At 40.0% G+C, this 20189-nt stretch overlaps 1 protein-coding gene across 1 annotated transcript in view; it reads right to left on the bottom strand.

Moving 5' to 3' along the window:
- The window catches only part of ST8SIA6 (ST8 alpha-N-acetyl-neuraminide alpha-2,8-sialyltransferase 6), a gene marked incomplete at both ends in the record, with an annotated part of 126287 nt that overhangs the window by 25013 nt on the left and 81085 nt on the right, over nucleotides 1–20189 (bottom strand). The window contains one exon of the mRNA XM_081226977.1: nucleotides 10625–10711. Coding sequence (XP_081083103.1) covers nucleotides 10625–10711 — 87 coding nt within the window. The remainder of the gene's footprint in view (nucleotides 1–10624; nucleotides 10712–20189) is intronic.

Here is a 20189-nt window from a genome sequence, read left to right as displayed (position 1 = left end):
TTTTATTTCTTGGCTGCATGCGGCATGTGGGATCTTAGTTCCCCAACCAGGGATCCAACCCACACCCCCTGCACTGGAAGCGTGGAGTCAACCACTGGACCACCAGGGAAGTCCAAAAAATAGACTGCCTTTAAGAATACAATGATCTAGGGCTTCCCTGGTGGCGCAGTGGTTGAGAGTCCACCTGCCGATGCAAGGGACACGGGTTCGTGCCCCGGTCCGGGAAGATCCCACATGCCACGGAGCGGCTGGGCCCGTGAGCCATGGTCGCTGAGCCTGTGCTCCGCAACGGGAGAGGCCACAACAGTGAGAGGCCCGCATACTGCCAAAAAAAAAAAAAAAAGAAAAAAGAATACAATGATCTAAGAATTCCAGTGGTTCACAGGGATTCAAAAGGCATGAAAACATTCTGTTTCAGCCCCAACAGATCAGAAGAATTAAGGGCTTCAAATAGACACTACCTCTTTTAGCAATATGCCTATACCTAAATTAAAACAGAACCACCCGTGAGATTGAACTAGCCTCCCAGACCACTGGGAGAAATTCCAGCAACCCAGAGTGGATCTGTTATTAGTTTGTGGGATTATCAGGTTGGCATCACACTGAAAGATAGGATGGGAGAATTGACAGTCATCCCCGATTCAGGTTAATTCATGACACTAATCACACAGAGTCTTACTTTCCAGTCCTTGGCTCTCTCACAAAATTAGGAAGGCAGAACGGCCTAGACGTTTGGAATTAGAAAGTCAGACATTGGTGACTGTCCTTAACGAATCCAGCTAGATACAGAATGGGAAGGCATGGCATTCAAAAACGCCACCCATTCATCATTCACATCGTAACATGAATTAGTACGTCCCATGGCAGGGGTGGTCTGGCACAGAGAAAGTGGAGTTTTGAGGAAGGATGAGGGAGAAAACATTTGGGAACATGGAAACTTGACATCCCATTGTGTCTCCGGACCCTGAGGCATCACATTAAGAAGCAAGAGAGAAATGAGGAAGGAACTGGGATAATTTACAGAGATCAAACAGGCGGGGTGGAAGGAAGCCCAGGCACCTGACCCAGAGCTGGATGTTCAATACGTTTTGAAATGTACAATAAATGGACAGTTTCACTCACTTCACAGTTTTAGCTTTATCTCAACCCACTCAAAATTCTGCTTCATAACCCAGCAGCCATAGGAAAATCCAAGAGGGTATGTGATCCCCTGTTCAATATGGGATTCACACAAGTTTCAGGTTACGGAAGAGAACGAATAAAGACCAAATTCCATCCGCATCTCAGATGACTGAGTTTTTCCCTTATATGTGTACACTGATATTTTGATGTTTATGAAAGATCAGCTCATCTATTTGAGTAGAATATAAGTAAACCAAGGTAAATAAAATATGAAAGACTATGACTGTCAAAGCAAAGGACAGGAACTCCACTGAAATGTTAACTCAGAAGTGAAGGAGATGATGTTGAAACACTGGAGAGAGATCTCTACGTATACAGGGACACTGCACCAGTGTTTAAACAATGTAATGTACCAGTGTTTAAACAATGTAATGTACCAGTGTTTAAACAATGTAATGTACCAGTGTTTAAGCAATGTAATGTACCAGTGTTTAAGCAATGTAATGTACCAGTGTTTAAGCAATGTAATGTACCAGTGAAGATACCCCAAGCAACTTAACAAGGAGCAGGGGGCTCGAAAGGCAGGGAAAGAAGACTTCTCCGACCTAGGAGCATAAAGCAATATGGTTAATACCGAGTACAACTTGGGAGATACGTTTTTGAAATAAAATTTAGAAGATCAGTGAATCCCATGTGGTTTGATGCATTTTTATGGCGAAGTTTAGATTCTGAAGACTAAGACAGGAACTAGTCCCTAAATGTACAGAGCCAGTTTCTATGATTAAATACAGCAGGTGTAATGACATGGTGTGTTTTTTGTTGCTTTTCTACATGCACAGGCAGGCCGTACGGCATGACAAATAGAAAATGATATGACAGAATATTAACACTGAAAAATGGTCTCGAGGCACAGGAAACGAGGGAAAGAAGCTTTTTCAATCTGACAACTGACCCAAAACACCTATCGCAAAGTGCAAACATATTCTTAAATTTTTAAAAAATATGTATTGCTTTGAGCTGTCATCAGAGTCACCCTGCATGAATCATAAGCAGCAATTTAAAGGGTATGAGGAGGAAGAGAACAGAGGTTCAGAAAAATGAACATGGTTTTGTATAATCAAAAGAAGCCCCTGATAGAGATGACCTGTGCTTTTCTCCAAGAAATCTAGGCTATAAGACAAAATGTCTGGACTTAATAATGTTAAGTGTTGACTGAATGAAAAAAAAAAAAGGGGGGAGTAAGCTCACCACATGCTATCCAAAATCAAACCATAGCTATTGCTTTTGGAGACATATTTTAGAAAATAATTGAAAACTTCGTTGGTCAAACTAAGTTTGGTTGCTCAGTTTTATGATTTCTTGAAAAATACTGAGTAACTTATCCATCTATTTATTTGCAGAATTTATATCCTTTCACATAGCTAAATCATCAAACATCTAAGTGTCACATAGTAAAAAAATTAACGGATGTGATATGTAGTCTGTAAGTTTCTTTTGTTTAACACTGTATTTTGTCCAAGGAGCTCAAATAAAAATGAAAGCAACACACTGGCTGTTATTTTAGAAATATCAAGGAATCTACTAAGACAGCAATGGAATCTTTTCTTTTATATCCAACACAAAGAAAGACAAAGTTACTTTCAAGAAATTTTAATCGAACCAAACCTGAGGGGATAATTTGAGATTTATTAAAACCGCTACCATGTAATAGTTATCTGTAACAAAGTAATCAGGTACAAAAATACCTGTTTTACAAGTAGTTTGAAATGCAGCTCATTTGCATGAGCCTTAAAATAAACATGTGCCTTTATACAATAGCACCATTTTCTGCCACTATGTTTTCAGTAAATACTGATAATGCTCAGTCATTTTTGTATTCAAACTCACGTCTGTGAAACATAGGGATGTCTCAAGAAATCCAATGGTATTAGAGGTTCCAAAAGAAACCCAAAACAAAATAATCGTCTGACTATTTCTGGAAAAAATAAAGTGAAAGTAAAATAAAAATTAAGCTCTGTTGCTTGTATACCTGGTTAGCTTTCTATAATTGGTTACACAAATGAACACAGTTCTTTTAAGTTAGAAAACAATTCATGAAAGCTAATGCAGTAATAACCATGCAAGTTACCGAGGGAATCTAAGACTGATTATTGAAGCTCAAAGATCTTCTGCTAGGGGCTTCCCTGGTGGCACAGTGGTTGACAGTCCACCTGCCAATGCAGGGGACACGGGTTCATGCCCCGGTCTGGGAAGATCCCACATGCCGTGGAGCGGCTGGGCCCTTGAGCCATGGCTGCTGGGCCTGTGCGTCCGGAGCCTGTGCTCTGCAACGGGAGAGGCCACAACAGTGAGAGGCCCGCGTACTGCAAAAAAAAAAAAAAAGATCTTCTGCTGGGATAAAACCTGCTTACCAAAAGTTTCCAGAGCTTCACAAAAGAGTTTTCAAGGGCAAAGTAGAGGAAGATGAGGAAGAGGAGTCGGGAGCTTTTCATAACACGTTTAATTTAAGTATTTCGATGTTATTGTAATAGGGAAAAGCACATTTGATTCCCTACTGGATCTGTTTCTTTTACTTCAACCTTTGTATTCTATTGCTCTATTGCTTTTGCTAGAGCGTCACTCAAGGGGTGTAAAAGTATGGTCCATCTCTAGGAACCCTGCCTCACATGCCTGCAGCTTAAGCTAAAATACCTTTGTTTCCCTCACAGGAAACATCCTGACCAGGCCCACATGTGAGTGGCTGCAGGAAAAAAGGAATTAACGCATCCCCTCCCGAGTCTGGCAGGAACCAGAAAATATTTGCAGCAATAACAGGAACTAGCGTCCAAACCTGGGCAAGATGGTTCTTTGGGACACTAGTCCAGCATCCTCTCAGTCTGCTGGCTTTCCAGATAAAGGCGATCATCCTTGCTCCGACAACTCATCTCTCAATTTACTGGCCTGTTGTATGGCGAGAAGTACAAGCTTGGACTCGGTACCATTATTCTCAAAATCCAAGTGTCCTGCTCAAGCAAATGATTACCTACCCATCTCTAAACATGACAGGGAGACAGTGTGAAAACCAATACAGACCTTCCTCCACTTACAAGGAGATTACACCAGTAAACCCAACAGAAGTGTAAAATATCCTAAGTCAAAAATGCATTTAATACACCTAAACTACTGAACATAACAGCTTAGCCTTGCCTACCTTACACGTGCTCAGAAGACTTAGATCAGCCTACAGCTGGGCAAAATCATCTATCACAAAGCCTCTTTTATAATAAAGTGTTGAATATCTCCTGTAATTTATTGAATGCTGTACTGAAGATGAAAAGCAGAATGGTTGTCTGGGTCCAGAATGGTTGTCAGTGCATGGGTTATTCACACTCGTGACCACCAGGCTGCCTGGGAGCTGCCCAGCATCACGAAATAATATCAGGTATGTATCGCTATCCTGGTGCATGGCTGTTAGCATACTGATGCCATCCAGGCCTGTTCGGTTCCTCCTGTCCTTCCAATGACCTTACCTAGGACTGTACTGGGGGTAAATCTCTTCTTTGTTGTCAAGGGCTTTGTAGTTCACAGATGTTGTTTAATCATCATTAGGCCCAGGTGGTTTCTGTGCTGTGGTAGTCTCCAAACAGTGATAAAGACCTTCGCGGACATATTCCTGGCACCCATGAGACTAGCTCCCCATCATAAATCTTGACCTAGGAATGCACTTGCCGTCTGCAAACACATACCCCCATACCCTAGGTTAACTATAAAATTGTCCCAACTGCCCCTCGGAGATGCAGAGTACAGCTGCATATGCTCTGGATCAACATCTGCCTGATCCTACCCTGTATGTAAGTTACCATATAATAAACGGATCCACCGATTATATGGTGCTGCCTGCCTCATTCTTCAATCTCAAGATACCTTCTCAGTTCGGTGGACACTTTTTGTTCCCTCTGTCCTCAGACACTACAGAAAAGATCAAAATTCAAAATGTGAAGTACAGTCTCTAATGAATGCATATTATTTCTTCACCATTATAAAATTTAAAAATTGTTAAGTCTAACTATTGCAAATGGGGGACCATCTATAATTTCTTAAACTGAAATCCAGGTTAGATTTTCCACAAATTAGTATACGTGTACCAACTCGTGCTTGGGGAAAATAATTGTAATAGGAAAATTAATTCATGATTTTAAAAGCAGAAGGCAGACAGCTTGACATTCTTAACTTTGTACAGTTATACGTAAATGAAATTATACACCAAGGGAGAAAAAAGGTGGTAGAAAATTTTCAGCTCTTACTCAAATCCCTCTTTAGGATCTCACAGAAATAACAATTCATAAAGTCTAGAAGTCTAGAATTAATTTAATTAATTAATTTAGAATTACAAGTACGGATAAATCTGAGCTATAGCCACACCTAAACCTAACGATAATCATGCTTAACATGGAAGGTGAAACAAACAATCAAACCCCAAAGCAAACAGAGCCTCAGGTCTGGAAGAGTTCTTAGAAATATTTTATCCACTCTGGGGCTCCCGGGCTCCTTGAGAGTCTGATGAAAGTTAGGGATCTTTTTCCCAGAAACATGTGCAAAGTGTCACATACAATTTCAAGGGCTTCATGGAACCACCAATATAGATCTCAGATGTTTCCAGGTAAAGGTTGAGGGAAGTTAGGGACTCAGACCCCAGGTACAAGTTCTCAGACTCACAATTAAATTACTGAATGACGAAAAGGTCAAGAATCTATGAAAATAGGACAAACATTGTTAAATGGAAAAAAAATTAAGACTGCTGAGAAGATAGGCTTTTCCCGGGCCATATTTCTTACATAACCTAGCTTTTAAACTTTCTTTTCTGGGAGAGCCCATTTTCTCTCAACACTTACATGTTTATCCCAGACCAAGGAAACATCTTCTGCATCTGGTTGTCCCAAAGTCATCTCAAACACAGCCTGCCCCAAATAGGCTTATCTTCTCAAAAGCAATTTCCCCTTGAAATCTTTCTACTTGTCACTAGCACCACTATTACCCCAATCGACCAGACCCACATTTTCTCATGGGTCTTTGACTCTATTTTTCTTTCTCCTTCAATTAGAAAACTAGGAATCAATAAGCAACCAAGTTCTGCCCCTTTTTCAGTCATGTTTACTACAGCTGTTTATTGGGTACCATCTATGTGATGGTCACAGGAGATACAAAGATTAAAAAAAATAAACCATGTCCTCAAGGAGCTCACAGCCAAGTGTCCTTTCCTTGTTATTTCTATACCTACCAGTGATGTTTAAGATCTTCATCATATTGGAGTCATCTTTCTACCACCAGCCCCTGATGGCTCTGGTTTCCTTCAGTTTATTCACTGCCTCCTAAGACTCTGCTGACTGAATGCATTCCTTAAAATAATAGATTCATCATGTAATTCCCTTGCTGGCAATATCCCTATTGGGTTCCTGGTATCTACAGAAAGCCTGTGGAAGGATTTTATTCTGATAATCAGAGTCCTGAGCATCATCAGGCCGACCCCATCTACCTGTAAGTAACCCCTGCATCTCAAGCACCCTCTAGTACAAGTTCACTGCAACAGTGAAGCTGGTCTTGAAACTTACTCATGTTTATTCCTGGTCCCATCGCTCCTGGTCTCTCCCTCTCTTTCCACGTGTCCCCAGAGCTACAGCTCAAGCCCTGACTCTTTCCACAAAACGTTTCAAGAAATTACACCCCACAGAGGCTGAGCATTGATATACTATGGTATTTGTACACGTCACTCATTTTTACACTAAATCATAAATATTCACACTTTTATTTCTTGCCTCTCCAAACTGTTTCAATTTCTTTGAAATCAGTAAGAAAACCCTACATTCCCTTGTTGGTTTTCATGCATCCATTTATTTCATACATATTTACTGAGGTTCTATTTTGTGCCTGAGGTTTGTGTTTGTGGTTCTACTTTGTGTTTGAGGTTCTACTCTAAGCCTGCGTAACAGGTTAAGCCTACTGTGCTTTGACAGAGTAAGCCCGAAACAAATATTTATTGATAAATAAAATGTATGCCCTATGCTAGCAAGTAGCATATTTATCTAAGGAAAGCTTTTAAAAGCTCTCTGATTTTGAGATCCTGTGACCACAAAGTCCCATAATCTTCAAATAGCCCCTAGGTGTCAACTTTTGGGAGTTTCAACAATGAGGCTACAGCTGGATTTAGAATATATTCACTTGCTCATATTTTTCAGAATTTAATGTCACTTTTGTTATTCCTGCTAAAAGAATATTACCACCTTTCACTTTTCTTCAATTTGGTATAAATTGCTATAAATAAATAAAATGAAACAGAACACTATTTAGTTACTTGACGTCTATAATAATAGGGGACATTTCTATAATTCCAGCTTTATAAATAAGCCAGAAACTCCCCAGATTTGGCCAGCTATATCTGTAAAAAATGAGGAAAGTGAATGGTTTATCATGATTTAATTGCACAGATTTCTGATGAGGGTTTATATACTTTAGTTCACAAATATGCCCATAAAAAGAATGTACCAATATAATACATATTCAAGTAAATAAATAAGTGTCACCATGACTGTTCTCTTGAAAGACAACAAACAATAAATGTTACGGTCCCAGATGTTTACTTAAATTGGCCCTGAAGGGACCGATGATTACCTTGGGGTAATCATCACAGTTATGGATGCACTGTTTATACTGAGATGGTTCTAAGGGAAAAATGGCCAATCCGCATACCAGCCATCTATACAGCATCTATCCATTATCATTTGCACCAGTGACTTTCAGACGGCTTTGGATTCAAAGAGACTCCTGATTTTTAGTGTGTGCACGTGCACACATACACACACACACACACACAAGAGGGAAAGAAGGAAAAAAACCTTTAAAAAGAATTCTCTTTTTAACTGAGCTAGACGTTGTGCGTAAAAACTTGCAGAGATCATTCAAGGCTCAGAAGGAGTTACCTTCTTCCAGAGAGGATTATTTTTTTAAATTTAGATATGCAGAAAGAACGTTTGTTATGAGGGACTGGCTCACATGATTACGGAGGCTGGGAAGTCCCACAACAGACAGTCTGCAAGCTGGAGGCTCAGGAAACCAGTGGTGTAGTTCTAGTCCAAACCCGAAGCCTGGGAACCAAGGGAGCCAATGGTGTAAGTCCCAGTAGGAGTCCAAAGGCTGATGGCCAAGGAGAAGATGAATGTGCCAGCTCAAGCAGAGGAAGCACGTTTGCCCTTCGTCTACCTTTTTGTTCTATTCGGGACCCTCATGGATTAAATGATGCCCCAGGATTATTTTGTTTTTATCAGGCATCTAGGCTAAGGGCAGACCTAAATCCAAGGGAGGATGGAAATGACTTCAATTGGGCTTCAGTCTTTTAAGAGAACGGGTCTCTTCTAGGGTATGCTGGAAGCCCTGCTCTATGTCTCTACCTCTCCTCTATGCTTCTGCTTTTGCATCCAGTAAGTTCCTTGTGAGGGAAAGCAGCTCCAAAGGCGTCTCTTCTCCTTCAGCTCCTCTCTTCTTCTGGATCTTAGTCCTGGAAATTCCCCCTGCCTTGGTAGCTCTCCATTGCCCTCAAAAGAAGTGTTTCACATACTTCGTTTTGTTTGTATTATTCTCAGGAGGTTTGCCCTGAATCAACTTTACCTTCAGAAGTGGAAGCTCCTTTATCCTGACTTCAATTGTCGGTGTCACTACTCATCTAGTCCTTCTCCAGCTAATTATCTGGGATTGATCCTCAATAGTTCAATACCTCCATAGCTCTCTCTTTCTTTTTTTGCCTACTCTTCACTTGTAGAAGGGTCTCTCGAAACCAGACTCTTCTGCTACTCATTGACCCGGTGACTGCTTAGGTTACAACTGCCCTTGCGACTTTCTATCAGGTCTTCCTGTCAAGAGAATCTCTCACATCTAGTCTTCGGTAGGATTGTGTCTAAGTCCATCTGAGCTGCTATATCACAGAATGCTGTAAACCAGGTGGCTTATAGACAACAATTTATTTTCACAGTTCTGGGGGCTGGGAGTCTAAGACCAAGGTGCTGGCAGATTCGGTGTCTGGTGAGAATCCACTTCTGGGTTCTTCGACAGCTGTCTTCTTGCTGTGTCCTCACATGATGGAAGAGGCAAGACAGCAGTACGTGGTCTCTTTTATAAGGTCGTGAATCCCATTCATGAGGGCTCCACCCTCATAACCCAATTACCGCCTACCTCCCAAAGGCCCCACCTTCGAATACCATCCTGTTGGTGATTAGATTTTTAACTTATGACTTTTGAGGGGACAAGTTCAGTCTATAGTGGACGATCTAGCATAAAATGTCCTGCAGATGAAATAGTTACACAGGAATCCCACACTCTAAACTGCCAGTTAGGAAAGACAATGGAATCCTACAGGAGGCCGTGACAGCCATGTGTCTACCCAGTGGAGGAAAGATGTTCATTTTCAGCTTTAACCCAATCAAGAAGTTTCTCTCTTACCCAATGGGAGTTGCCCACGACCCAGCTCCAGTGGCACCAGAATCAAAGACAGCTGGTCCAATGACTCCAGCATGTACTGACTGAAGGACCCTGCATGCAGAAGAGCTGGCTTCCCACAGCAAACAGAACTGAGCAGGGTTAGAGAATCTCAGGGGAAGGCCAAGTCTCTTTAATAAGGTCTTTAGAAGAGTCGATGCTTAATGTAAATTTTGAAAACAGGAACCAGTAAAGATAAAAACATATTACCGAATTGTAATAACCTGGCACAAGACAAAACCTGTGTTGATGCAAAGAATCAGAATGTGGCAAAGAAAAGCAGAGCAAGGTAGCCCAGGCAGGCACAGAGATACCTGGCCTGGCTGCACCCTACGAGCAGATAATGGGAGGAAGCAGTGCCAGAGAACTATCCAGGCATCCCCCGCAGGGTACTGTTTTGACACAATTTATTTCTGTCTGGGTGGGCTCCGAGGTATTCAAGCACAAGACAGCTCTGTAATCATCCACTGATAACCTGGTCTTGTCAGGTTGACGGCGCCCCCCTGGGTTATTACCTGGAGCATCTCATGCTCCTGAATGGTGCTGAGATTAAAAAGCTAATGAGAAAAACGGGAAGGGAGTATGCAGAAAGGAACATAGTTTATGTTCTAGAGTGTTGGGACTATAGGTGATTTTTTTTTCTTTCTATATTTTCCAAAATTCCTTTACACTGCTACATGTTATTTACAAATAAATGTCAAATACAAATGGTACAAAGAAGCAGCAACATCCTCTAAAATATGATAAAGAGTACAACAAAAACTTTCTTTTTGAAGTTGGGATTTCTGTAATTAATTTCAGCAACATAATTACAAATTTCTATCTAAGAGCTGGGGATACGGGGCCTTGTGTCTCATGAGAGGATCTCAGAACGAAAAGTTCCTGATGGTCGCTTGGCCCCTTCTACGTTTCTTTTTAACAACGCATTGCTTATTTCAGCGACAAAGCAAATGTACAAAACATTTTTTAATCTCATATTATTTATGAAGAAACTTTTTACCTAAACTTCTCATGTTCTTCCGCTTGTCGCTTCCATGGACAGCTCTGGATATTTGTGATAATCTGAAGATAGTCATCCTCTGAATACCTAAAAGTCAAATGTCAATGAAATTAGAAAATAAAGATCTCACTTATTGCTAAATGATTATATAAGTCTTCTAAAGGACACTTATAATCTACTCATTTTAGCCCTCTAAATCTTTTCTGAAATAAGGTGATGTAGAAATAAGTAAACATCACACCCATCTCAAAACTTCTAGGAGCATGCAATTCACAAAGAATTATTATGTTGATTTAGGAATATGTAATTTTCACATTCATAAGTCAAGTTTAGTATTACTAACCAACCACGACAGCACACTAATTCACATGCATATCTTATGGCTAGTTCACCTTAGCTTCTCATTAACAAATAAATATATTTTTATAGACACTTACCATAAATATATAGTTTACCATCTTTTTCAGACTCTAAGTTGATACATTTACCTTGGGATATATGGATAACATTTCCACAAAATAATCATCTTAAATTTTAATTCTGAACAGTACATGAGAAAACCAGATTGGGCCAGGTTAAAAGAGATGTATATTGGCATAAAAATCTACAGGCATAGTGGTACAGTTTGGCCGGATCCCAGTCCCTGGTAGATCTCCCTCTGCCTGAGATTTCATCATTAAGTAATAACTCCCTTAAATCACAAAATAGCCTCTAGTCTTTAATGGTTATCAATTAAAATGCATATATCCTTTTGAGTGAAAAAACCCTTAAATTTCCTTTCAGTTAATAGCGTAGTCATTAGTTGCCAGCTATTTGAGATCAAGGCTTTGCAATAAAAAGATAGAGTATATGTTGATGAGTGTCTGGGAAAGGCAGTAAAGAATCTTGTCAGAAAAGGATCTTCTCCACCCCCATGCAGTATAATGCAGATGCTCCAAAGTCTGTCTCTAAAAGGAGGTATTTATTATAGGTGGGGAAGGTAGTCAACCAATCAACTCCTTTGCCCTCGAAATTTACCTACCTTTTGGGTATCTCGCCTGTCAATGTTGCCACCAAGATTAATCGAAAATATTTTCTCTTGGTTCCCATTGGACCAGCTAAGAAAAGCTGAAAATCTTGAAAGACTTTGCAAAATACTAAAGGAGAACAAAGCAAAGAGCTACCACAGGAGAGATTAAAAATAGTTTGACTTGCATACAGGTTTCCAACCTCAACCATTTTACCTCACTCTCACGGGCCCCAAGTCTTGTCACCAAGGGACTCGAGAGATCTATACTCTAGCCCCAAAGCTTTGTCTAGATGTGGCACTTCCCAGCTGGAGTGAGGATCACCTGCCTCCACATGGTGAGAGTTAATCTAAAGACCTTCCTCAAAACAGCATTAAGCTAAAAAAAAAGAAAAAAAAAAGAAGACATGCACATTCAGTAGCCTACTCAAGACTCTCTCAATTTCTGGCTCTTCAAGAGAGAGACGTGACATTGTGACTATCCTCTCCTGCCTGGAGAAGTCTTATCTACCACCAAGGCGTGGTTTTTAGTCACTTGATCACATTGGAAACAGGACAACCATCAGAGCAATGTGTGTACCAGGGTCCATCATACAAAGTAACAAAAGAATTGTCATCTCACATTTTTCACAGAACTAGAACAAATAATCCTAAAATTTATATGGAATCATAAAAGATCCAGAATTACCAAAGCAATCCTGAGGAAAAAGAACAAAGCAAGAGGCATAACCCTCCCAGACTTCAGACAATACTACAAAGCTACAGTAATCAAAACAGCATGGTACTGGCACAAAAACAGACATATGGCTCAATGGAATAGAATAGAGAGCCGAGAAATAAACCCACACACCTACAGTCAATTAACCTTCGACAAAGGAGGCAAGAATATACAATGGGAAAAAGACAGTCTCTTCAGCAAGGGGTGTTGGGAAAGTTGGACAGCCTCATGTAAATCAATGAAGTTAGAACACACTCTTTCGCCATACACAAAAGTAAACTTAAAATGACTTAAAGACTTAAACATAGTACTTGACACCGTAAAACCCCTAGAAGAGAACATAGGGAAAACATTCTCTGACATAAATCATACCAAGATTTTCTTAGGTCAGTCTCCCAAGGCAAGAGAAATAAAAGCAAAAATAAACAAATGGGACCTAATCAAACTTACAAGCTTTTGCACAGCAAAGGAAACCATAAACAAAACGAACCTAAGACAACCTATGGAATGGTAAAAAATATTTGCAAATGATGCAACTGACAAGGGCTTAATTTCCCAAATATACAAACAGCTCATACAACTCAACAACAAAAAAACAAATAACCCAATCGAAAAATGGGCAGAACTAAATAGACATTTCTCCCAAGAAGATATACAGATGGCCAATAGGCGCATGAAAAGATACTCAACATCACTAATTATTAGAGAAATGCAAATCAAGACTACAATGAGGTATCCCCTCACACCAGTCAAAATGGCCATGATTAAAAAGTCTACAAATAACAAATGCTGGAGAGGGTGTGGAGGAAAGGGAACCCTCCTACACTGTTAGTGGGGATGTAAGTTGGTGCAGCCACTATGGAAAACAGTACGGAGGTTCCTCAAAAAACTAAAAATAGAGTTACCCTATGATCCAGCAATCCCACTCCTGGGCATATATCCAGAAAAGACAAAAGTGCTAATCTGAAAACATACATGCACCCCAATGTTGACTGCAGCACTATTCACAATAGCCAAGACATGGAAGCAACCTAAGTGTCCATCAACAGATGAATGGATTAAAAAGATGTGAGATATATATATGTGTGTACAAACACACACACACACACACACACACACACACACACACACACTGGAATATTACTCAGCCACAAAAGAGAATGAAATAATGCCATTTGCAGCAACATGGATGGACCTAGAGATTATCAGACTAAGTGAAGTCAGATAAAGATGAATATCATATGCTATCGCTTATATGTGAAATCTAAAAGAATGATACAAATCAACTTACAACACAGAAACAGACTCACAGACATAGAAAACAAATTTATGGTTACCAAAGGGTGGGGGGGGGAGAGATAAATTAGGAGTTTGTGATTAATAGATACACACTACTTTATATAAAATAGATAAAACACAGGGAACTATATTCAACATCTTGTAATACCTATAATGTAAAAGAATCTGAAAAAGTATATGTATATTGTATATGCATATATGTATATACCTGAATCACTTTGCTGTAAACCTGAAACTAACACAACATTTTAAATCAACTACATTTCAATTAAAAATTTTTTTAAGTTATAAAAGAGTCGTCTCACAAAGCTCAACTAAAGAGAAATGGAAAGGGAAGGGCCAAATACAAATATCTAATTAAACCAATGAGAACTGCAACTGTATCTTAAGTCATCAAAATAAAATATATCATGAAAAGTACAGTAAATGAGAAATTATTATCCTATCATAAAAACCAAATGTGTCAGAGTCTAAAGTTTTGTTTAAATTTCATTTATTAAATTAAAAAGAAATTAAAAAGAAATTAAATTTCTCATGACGTATAGCTAAGAAAATAAGACTAGTGAATTTGAAGACACAGCAATAGAAACTTAAAAATGAAACATAAAGGGGAAAAAAGGTTGAATGAAAAAGCTGTAGAGAATCATTCAGCTGTGAGACAACCTCAAGGGGCCTAAATGAGAAATTATGGTCCTAGAAAGAGAGAAGAGACCAAAAAATTTTTGAAAAAATTATGGTGGCAAATTTTCCAAATTCAAGGAAAACTATAAACCGACAGATCCAAGAGGCTCAACAAACCCAAAGCACAGGAAACATGAAGAAAACTACACCAAGGCACATCATTAAAAAAAAATTCTTTAAACCAGTGATAAAGAGAAAATCTTAAAAGTAAAAGAGGAAAAAGACACATTATGTACACAGAGATAAAGATAAGAATTACAGGGCTTCCCTGGTGGCGCAGTGGTTGAGAGCCCACCTGCCGATGCAGGGGACACGGGTTCGTGCCCCAGTCCGGGAAGATACCACATGCCGCGGAGCGGCTGGGCCCGTGAGCCATGGCCGTTGAGCCTGCGCGTCCGGAGCCTGTGCTCCACAACGGGCGAGGCCACAACAGTAAGAGGCCCGCATACCACAAAAAAAAAAAAAAAAAGATAAGATAAGAATTACAGCACACTTGTCAGAAACAATGCAAGCCAGAGGCAGTGGAACAATGTCATTAAAATACAGTACAGGATTTGGCAGGACTGTCGATCTAGGATTCGAGAGGGAGCAAACCTTTCAAAAAATGAAGGTAAAATGAGGACTTTTTCAGGTATGAAAAGGCTAAAGGAATTCATACCACCAAATCTGCAGTACCAAGAATGCTATCCAGAATATGTAAAGAACTCAAAGTTCAATAAGGCAAATAGGCCAGTTAAAAGCTGGGCCAAAGATTTGAACAGACACTTCACCACAGATGATAAACAGGTCGCAAATCAACCCATGAAAAGATGCTCAACAACATTAGCTACTAGGGAACTGCAAACTAAAATCACAATTATATACTACTATGCATCCACCAGAATGGCTCAAACTGAAGAGCCAGACCACACTCAGTTTGGCAAAGAGCAGACAGAGTAAGTGGAACTCTCATACACTACTGGTGAGAACGTCAAATCTACAGCTACTTCTGAAAACCACTGGGTAATTTCTTCAAAGGGTAAACCTACCTATACCCCATGCAACCCAGCTGTTCCATTGCCAGGTATTCCAAGAGAAATGCAAACTTACATCCGCAAAAAGACTTGTATGGCAGCTTTATTTGTAACAGCCCCAAATAACTATCATGTGAACATCCGTAAGAGGTGAATGGATGAACAGATGGTGGTATCTACTTACAGAGGAATAGTGTTGCTTTTATTTGGTGATGAAAAGAAATGAACCATTGATACCTACAAAAACATAGATCAATCTCAAAGTAAGTACACTGGATGAAAAAGTATAGACAAAAAGAGAGTACACAACGTAGATTCCATTCCAGAAAATGAAAACTAGCCTACAGGGACAGAGAGCCCGTGAGGAGTTGCCTGGAAATGGGGGCTGGCACAAGACGGGCAGCAGTGGCAGAGAGGAACGGATGACAGAAAAGCATGAGAGACCTTTAGTGGGTGACGGATGTCTTCCTAATCCTGACTGGAGTAATGGTACACCCATATGCCAAGACTCCTCACATTGCACACTTAAGTTGCAGTATATTGTACATCATTTACCCCTTAAAAAACTTTTTAAAGGGTTTCCCTGGTGGCGCAGTGGTTGAGATTCTGCCTGCCGATGCAGGGGACACGGGTTCGTGCCCCGGTCCGGGAAGATCCCACATGCCGCAGAGCGGCTGGGCCCGTGAGCCATGGCCACTGAGCCTGCGCGTCCGGAGCCTGTGCTCTGCAACGGGAGAGGCCACAGCAGTGAGAGGCCTGCGTACCGCAAAAAAAAAAAAAACACTTTAAAAATGTTCATGTTGGGCTAAAAAATTGTATTTTCCATGGGGATATAAATACGATAATGAGCATTATCCATTGGCCATTGCTGAGGACCAAATATTTAAAATTCAAAATTCTAGTCACGCTGAACCTACCGTATATTTAAATGAATGTGCTTTTTAAAGAACTGAGAAGTTGCTACTTCCTGTGTGTTCTCCGAGTCCTTAGAGCAGTACTCCTATACCAGCCTTCCTCACATTGAATTTCATCCCGTGTTCACACACTGGCTGCCCTTCTAGACTATGCCTTTCCCCACAGGACCTCGATGGCTGAGCATTTCTAGACGAACACAATCCCAGGTCAAGCTGATTATTCTTGTTAACCCAGGAAATACGTGAGTCATTTAATTATAAATACAAAATGCAATGAGGTCATAAACTACTGTAAGTTCAAAGCAGTATTTCCTTACTCCACGGATTATGGCTTCTACTCAGTAACATTCCCCAGTGCTGACCTGCACTCCCTTGACCTGTTCACAAACCACCCATCCCTACATTAAAGCCTACGCCTTCTTCAGCATGTTGCCTGAAGAGCCTCAGGTGAGAGCTCAGTAGCTAGTCAGTCACTTCAGCCAGTCCATTACCGCAACCCATCCTTCCCACTTGCCCAGTTTCTTTTCTTTTTTTAATAAATTTATTTATTTATTTATTTTTGGCTGCCCTGGGTCTCTGTTGCTGTGTGCGGGCTTTCTCTAGTTGCGGCGAGCGGGGGTACTCTTCGTTGTGGTGCGTGGGCTTCTCATTGCGGTGGCTCCTCTTGTTGCGGAGCATGGGCTTTAGGCGTGCGGGTTTCAGTAGCTGTGGCACACGCGCTCAGTAGTTGTAGCTCGCGGGCTCTAGAGCACAGGCTCAGTAGTTGTGGCGTGCGGGCTTCAGTAGTTGTGGCACATGGGCTCAGTAGTTGTGGCACACAGGCTCAGTAGTTGTGGCTCATGGGCTCTAGAGCGCAGGCTCAGTAGTTGTGGCACACGGTCTTAGTTGCTCCGCAGCATGTGGGATCTTCCTGAACCAGGGCTCAAAGCTGTGTCCTCTGCATTGGCAGGCGGATTCTTAACCACTGAGCCACCAGGGAAGCCCCCCAATTTCTTAGCATGAAATAAAATGAGTGTGCACGTGTGCGTACCTGGTTACACTTTTACCCTTTTTGCAATGATTAACCCATGACTGCCTCCATCTTCGACTTTGAACTCCCTCAATCGTGATCAATGCAGAATTTGCTGAGATTTCACACAGGAAATAGAGGAAAGCGGTTATGTTGTGAGAGATCTAACCTGTGCAACTTTTAAAAGCAAAAAACACAGTAAATCCCTATCTCATTTTGGCCAACTCTTGGACTTGAGAGTAAGCTCTTTTCTCAACTCTCTTTGCTGCCGCAGGATGGGTGTGGGGAACCTCTCTTCCTAGCTCCATACTTTCTTTCTCATTATTGTGCTAGAGCTGGCTCATACAAGCTTGGAAGAACTGCCTGGTAAATGTCCAGCAACATTGTGAGCAGGTTGTTAAACCACTGGTAGCTTGAAATTAGCCAAGGTGGGAGTATTTACATCACTGGAAGCAGCAAATGTGATAAGTCAGGGCTTTCTCCCCAAGCTAGTTGTTAAATGTGAGAGCACCACTACCCCTATCCTTCTCCACCCCTGTTCCACAACCTGTGAGACTGGCTCAGAACTTTCCAGTCTTCCCCCAGTTTGAGCCTTATGGAGGCTGGCCGAGAAGGCCAGGTAATAAGACTTTGCTGCCACACCTGACTCATCAAGAAAACTGATTCAGAGGGGTCCTAAGCCTCCGTGAAACAAAACTATCATACTAGATCCAAGGAGCAACTACAGGCTTGGGAAATTACAGATGACTTTATTTCTCCAAAGGTTTTAAGCACTATTCTGTATATTATACTTTAACTTTGGCTTACTTGAAAAGCAGAGTTTGTGTCATTTTGACAATCATCTTTCCCATTATATCAAGCTGTCTAGAACATTAAAATGATCATCCACTGCCAGTTAGAAAAAAAGTTCATTGTAAAGTATGTATAGTCTTAAAAACGTTTTTGTGTTCATGACATATGTCTCCCAATAAATTGTAGCTGGCTCCAATGTAACTTAATATTGAAAGATGCCAGTCATAATGTATCTGATTTTACTAGGAAGTTAGCTGCAGAGAAGGGCTTTTGACTTTATAGTCCCTGATACTTAAAACCAACTCAAACACATTACAGCAGACATATGTATCAATATTTTAAAAGGAGAAATACTCCTGGCCATTTTATAATCAGAAGACAATACTCAAGCTACTTACCTCCTGGAGTTTCTGTGTTCAAAGAATCTTTTTTATGTCTAGAAATGAAGCATTATCCTCTGGTATTATAAAGGGGAAGACTAAAGAATAAGGAATGTTAAAGAGACGTTTTTTTCCCTATATGCTGGTCCTTTTCTACTGAACAATAAATCACCAACCAACTTTTTGAGATAATTAAGACTACCACAGCACCATCATGATTTGTAAGGTGGAAGCATGGCTAGAGAAGGAAGAATCACATGGATGCTACGAGTGTGGGCCAATTTGTGAAACAAATGTGCCTCTATAGAATTTTCCTATTGAGTAAAATGCTCTAAATCACATCATACTTTCTGCAAATTACAGTTACAGTTGTTTTTCAATTGCAAAGTATGGTCTTCACCCCAAAATTGTGAGAGGCAGCTACCCGTATGATATCACCCCCATTTTTATGGATGACAAAACTAAAAGTTCTGAGAAGATAAAAAGCTTGCTCAATGTTGTACTGTAAGCAGATGAACTAAGAATTAAACCCACATCTTTTCATTCACACTCTGGCTCTCTTTCCAATATATCATGCTGAATCTCATCTATTTTCGGAATGAAACTGAAAATCAATCCCATCAGAAGTATTATCTGGTACCAAGACATACAATAAATCATACTAAATAATGAAGCAAGTTATTTTCAAAAGAATAAATAATGTCTATTTCAGTCATTATTAATAATACTCAAAATGAGATACAGCTTATAAATAACACAAAAATGATACTAGGTAAATATAATATTAAAATTTTAAATATTTTTCTAAGACAAATACTGTATGATATCACTTACAGGTGGAATCTAAAAAAAATTAAAAAAAAGAAAAGAAACAAAAAAGAAACAGACTCACAGCTATAGAGAACACACTAGTAGCTACCAGTGAGGAGAGGGAAGGGGGAAAACAAGACAGGGGGAGAGAATTAAGAGGCACAAACTACTGTGTATAAAATAAATAAGCTATGAAAATATATTGTACAGCACAGGGAATATAGCCACTCTTTTATAACAACTATAAATGGAGCATAACCTTTAAAAATTGTGAACCACTACATTGTACACCTGAAATGAACATAATATTTTAAATCAACTATACCTCAATAAAGAATAATAATAAAATGTTTTTGTAGAGACGTCTCTTTGGAGATGAAGACCCACATGCTGTGACTAGTTTTATTTCAAAAAAGATATAAATAGGACTTTTCAAAAGGCACAATTTATGGTTAGTTAACTTAACCATTAAATATTTATTGGGTACTTATTAGATGCCTAGACCTTATCTTGAAGATATTCATTTATCAGTCCTATGTAAACAGCTGAGGTACTGATTTAGTTTCCTATAACATCTCTTCATGGTGAAAGCCAATCCTTTTGTCTACTGAAATGGGTGGAGACACCCCAATAATATTAAGTCAGTAGGCTTCTAAGTGGTATCCTGTGTAGATCAAACAGTCTTCTGTAATTAGTTTCTATAAAACCCCTGAAGAGCTCAGGTCTACATGAAAATAAATTCTGCACGTCAATACAGCAGTATAAGATTTTCAGTCAGTACAGCCAATTATTTCCACTGGGCAATACTTTTTAAAGGAATGGCTGATCTGAGAAAATATTTGAAGAGATTAGAGTTGAAAACTTCCCTAATATGGGAAAGGAAATAGTCACTCAGGTCACAAAGTGCAGAGAATCCCATACAGGATAAATCCAAGGAGAAACA

Source organism: Mesoplodon bidens (assembly GCF_964165515.1).
Source record: "Mesoplodon bidens genome assembly, chromosome: 3".
NCBI classification, from domain to species: domain Eukaryota; kingdom Metazoa; phylum Chordata; class Mammalia; order Artiodactyla; family Ziphiidae; genus Mesoplodon; species Mesoplodon bidens.
Note: the sequence above shows the minus strand (reverse complement) of the source record. Positions and strands in the feature narration are given on the sequence as shown.